We start from the raw sequence: 4533 nt of genomic DNA, 5'->3' as shown, positions 1-4533 counted from the left end.
TTTTCATAACCATGGTTTTAATGAGCATCTTCAAGGGACTGCGGTGGGAGGGAGGCGAGGAAGGGGTTCGGGGCTGTCTGTAATCTCCGCTTCCCCTGCCTATGTTTATTTAGGTGGATAGCTTCAGCCCTGGCCACGCTCACACACACCTCGTGCCCGACCTGACCGGTGTGGACCCGGACGATGCCTTCTCTGCCGTTCCCTATGAGAAGGGCTTCACATTGCTCTTCTACCTCGAGACGCTGCTCGGCGGAGCAGGTGAGGCACCCCCTAGTGGGAAAAACTGTCAAACTGGCTTCTTGTAAATTCGTTTCTGGCATGCCCTCGAATGGGCGGATTGTGTGAGGCTGGAATATATCTGCAGGTGCACTTTTTTTGCAAATTTTCTCTCGGCGTGACCTGGAATGGGCAGAGTGTGCAAAGTGCTTCCTGATGTTAAAGTCTCTCGATTGAACTCGCTTCTGATGTATTTTGCCATTGATCGGCATTGTAACGTCTGTGTTCTCCTGGCGCGAGACTGATGCCACGGTGTCTCGTCTCATTGCAGAGGTCTTCGAGGCATGGCTGAGACACTACGTCAACCACTTCCAGTACAAGTCGCTGACGACAGACGAGTGGCGACACCTGTTGTATGACTACTTTGCTGATAAGGTACTTGCTCGTTCATGCGGCCATATCGGTGTTGGTCGCCAAAGACGAGTAATTCTTCATGTGTCATCGTCTAAGAGGTGTATGTAACTGTATATACAGAGACCTGCATCCCTGTCCCTGCAAAGTATTACTGCAATCTGCAGGAAAGTACATGCCTTGGTGCAGAGACCTGTTATGTGTCATTTCCCTGTATCATCATCCGTTAGCTCTACGTCATGCTGGACAAGTGCGTGTGATTTCATTTTAGTTTTTAATTGCGTTATTTCTAGAAAGATTTGCTGGATTCGGTGGACTGGGATGCCTGGCTGTACGCGCCTGGAATGCCTCCCGTGCAGCCTAAGTGAGTGCCCAACCATACCCCTTAACCACAACCCTAATCATAACCATAACTTTACCCAATTTATAACCCTAACCTAACCCCGACCATACCCATGAACCTTAACCACAACCCTAACCTATCCCCAACCATAACCCCGAACCTATCCCCAGCCATAACCCTGAACCTATCTCCACCCATAACCCTAACCTATTCTGAACCATAACCCTAACATATCCCCAGCCATAACCCTAACATATCCCCAGCCATAACCATAAAACATCTTCACCCGTAATCCTAACATAACCCTAACCTATCCCCAACTATAACCCTAACATATCCCCAACCATAACCCTAACCTATCCCCAACTATAACCCTAAAATATCCCCAACCATAACCCTAACCTATTCCCAGCAATAACCCTAATCTAACCCCAGCCATAACCCTAACATATCCTCAACCATAACCCTAATATATCCCAAGCTATAACCATTAGATATCTCCAGCCATAACCCCCTAACCTATTCCCAACCATAACCCTAACATATTCACAGCCATAACCCTAACCTATTCCCAACCATAACCCTAACCTAACCCCAGCCATAACCCTAAGCTATCCCCAGCCATAACCCTAACATATGCCCAACCATAACCCTAACCTATCCCAAACCATAACCCCTAACATATCCCTTGCCATAAACCTAACATATCCCCAAACATAACCCTAACATATTCACAGCAATAACCCTAACCTATCCCCAACCATGACCCTAATCAGCATTCGAAATAAGGAAAAAATATTTTGTTTGTCCAACAGACAATCTACAAGATATTTTTGGTTGTCCTGCAAAATTTTTGCTTGTCCTGATTAATAACATAGAAATATAGTAAATGTGTAATACATTTAATTTAATTTAATTTTAGACCCAATATCTTACTTTGTAATTTTAATAGAGTTCACTAACAGTTCAAATTAGGCACCAAACTTGAAAGAACATAAAGAAGCACAATTATTTATTTTAAGTTATTACTTTTAACAAAGTTGAAGCGATGGTAGAAAATGATGAAAAAGTTGCTCTAAAAAGCTGCTTGTCCATCGGACAAGCTATAGTATACTGTACAGGTCTACTTGTCCTCCGTGGAAATGGACAAGTGAGGACAAACGGATAGCCCTTATTTTGAACACTGCTAATATATCCCAAGCCATAATCCCAACCTATCCCCAGCCATAACCCTAACCTATCCCCAGCCATAACCCTAACCTATCCCAAGCCATAACCCTAACCTATCCCCAGCCATAACCCTAACCTATCCCCAGCCATAACCCTAACCTATCCCCAGCCATAACCCTAACCTAACCCCAGCCATAACCCTAACCTAACCCCAGCCATAACCCTAACCTATCCCCAGCAATAACCCTAATCTAACCTTGGTGTGTTAATCCTAACGTTCCTCAGTAACGTAACTCCTTCCTCAGCATAACGTGAATCTTCACAGTTACGACCTGACCCTGGCCGATGCCTGCGTCAGCCTGTCGCGCCGATGGCTGGAGGCGCCGCTCAACAAACTCGATCAGTTCAGCGGTGACGACGTGAAGACGATGAACAGCCGGCAGCTGAGGGAGCTCCTTGCACTCCTGCTCGTCGAGGTAACCACGGCAACGCAATGTCGAGACGTCGCACGATGGTCTGCTTAGTAGTTAATTTTAAATGATAATGGATTATAATCGAATTTTTCATTTGAGAAATATAATTCCGAAGGTGAAAGTCATTTGCTAATGTCGGTACTCGAGAGGCACGTGTTAATTCCTGTTTTCGCCACCAGGAGCCGCTGCCTATCGCGAAGCTGGAAGCCATGGACACGCTGTATGGCTTCAGCGCGATGATGAATGCTGAGATTCGCTTCCGCTGGCTGCGGCTGGGACTACGTGCGCGCTGGCAGCGTGCCGTCGGGCCGGCCCTGCACATGGTCACCGAGCAGGGTCGCATGAAGTTTACACGCCCGCTCTACAGGTATCGGCTGTCAACTGCACCTTGCCCGTCGTCAGCCGCCAGTGTGTGCGTGCGTGTGCGTGTAGGGGGGGAGTTGGTGGTGGACTGTGGTCAAGTTTAGGTTTTGGGTTACGACTTTTATCTTGCCCAATAATGCCATGTGTGATTAATGTGAACATGGTCTCTATCTGTTTATTGGAGTTACACTTCACTGTCATCATGTAGTGGGGTGGATGAGTAATAGGCTGCAGTAGTTGGTAGTAGCAGGTGGGTAAGCGATGGGGAGGGTGGCAGGACAGAGTCGGCATCAGGTAGGGACATTCTATTGTTTTCTCTAAAGAAATGTGAACAATGGTGAGAGTAGGAAGCGTACATTGAACCACTTCCAAGCTTAGAGAGGTATGCACCACACGTGCATTGTTTTCAATTACTAGTAATCACATTGGCACACTGTTATGGTGTGCATGGTGAAAACAGCATGTTCTCGCAGCAAATGCATAGACATACCTACTGCGAGCTCGTCTATGTTGCTAAAAATTCACTACAACTCATTTGTATTGCTACTTTCATAACATTTCTTCAGCAAACCTAAACAATCTTACGAAACTAGTACTTTCAATGTTTACAGTGTTTATACATCCGGGACATAGCCGAGCGATCACAGTTTTCATTAACGGTTCTTTTCTATGATAGAACAAGTTATAATTCATTATTCGATGATTGTTCAAAATTGTAAAATTTGTTTAAATTATACGTTATCTACATTACTTATGCAATCTGCAAACAAATATAGTGTTTTCTTTCCAGGAACTATCTGCGCTAGCATAGGCCTACTGTTAGTGTTCTCAGTCATATCGCTTCATGTGTATCTGTACGCCAAACAAAGCTGATGCTGACAGTTTCCAAATATATGTCAAACTTCGCGAGCATTCATCTTCTGGCTCAAGCAAAACATTTTACATGTTTGCATACTGCAGTCAAACTGCATGCAGAGATTGCCCGCTTCCTACACTCAGGATAATACCACTGCCAACAATGCTAGCACTATTTTTAAGAGTGGCGGAGCGAGCTCTGGAGAAATCCAGCGAATGCAATCCAACGCGGCGAGTCGCCGCTCTAAACAACAACGATTAGGAAATTACCTCAGGGCCATGTTGCATGTTTGTTGGTGCGACAAATTTAGATGTTGTTTAAGGGACTGAGATACCACCCACCCCACAACGACGGACAATCTTCGGGAAAGGGATTATGGCCACATCAAAAATCCCAAAATTTCATGATAAAGACGTGAACTTAGTTTGTAAACAGCCCCGTAATGATTGGAAGTATAGGCGCCACATTTCTATCACTATTTTATCAAATTTTTCTATAAAAAATGGTGGATTTTAACATTTTGCAGCTTAGAAAGACAGCACGGATGTAGGGGGGGAGGGTAGGCAGGAGTAACGGGCTGTCGACTCGTCTAAAACTCTTTATCAGTAAAAAGCAGGTCAAACAATTCTTTACGGAAATCAGCTTGGGGCAGTGTAAATTTGAAGCAGAGCGAGAGCGCCACTCTGTCGTGGAGTTGACTT

The 4533-nt window shown here is 45.2% G+C and overlaps 1 protein-coding gene across 1 annotated transcript in view; it reads left to right on the top strand.

Moving 5' to 3' along the window:
- LOC106812994 (leukotriene A-4 hydrolase-like) overlaps positions 1-4533 on the top strand; it is a 15133-nt gene that overhangs the window by 10188 nt on the left and 412 nt on the right. Inside the window, exons 11-15 of the mRNA XM_014817036.1 lie at positions 114-258; positions 548-651; positions 921-991; positions 2466-2616; positions 2793-2980. Coding sequence (XP_014672522.1) covers positions 114-258; positions 548-651; positions 921-991; positions 2466-2616; positions 2793-2980 — 659 coding nt within the window. The remainder of the gene's footprint in view (positions 1-113; positions 259-547; positions 652-920; positions 992-2465; positions 2617-2792; positions 2981-4533) is intronic.

The sequence above is a fragment of the Priapulus caudatus genome, unplaced genomic scaffold (genome assembly GCF_000485595.1).
Source record: "Priapulus caudatus unplaced genomic scaffold, Priapulus_caudatus-5.0.1 Scaffold711, whole genome shotgun sequence".
Taxonomy (NCBI): domain Eukaryota; kingdom Metazoa; phylum Priapulida; class Priapulimorpha; order Priapulimorphida; family Priapulidae; genus Priapulus; species Priapulus caudatus.
The sequence above is the reverse complement of the archived record's forward strand: the minus strand, read 5'-3'. Positions and strand labels throughout refer to the sequence as shown.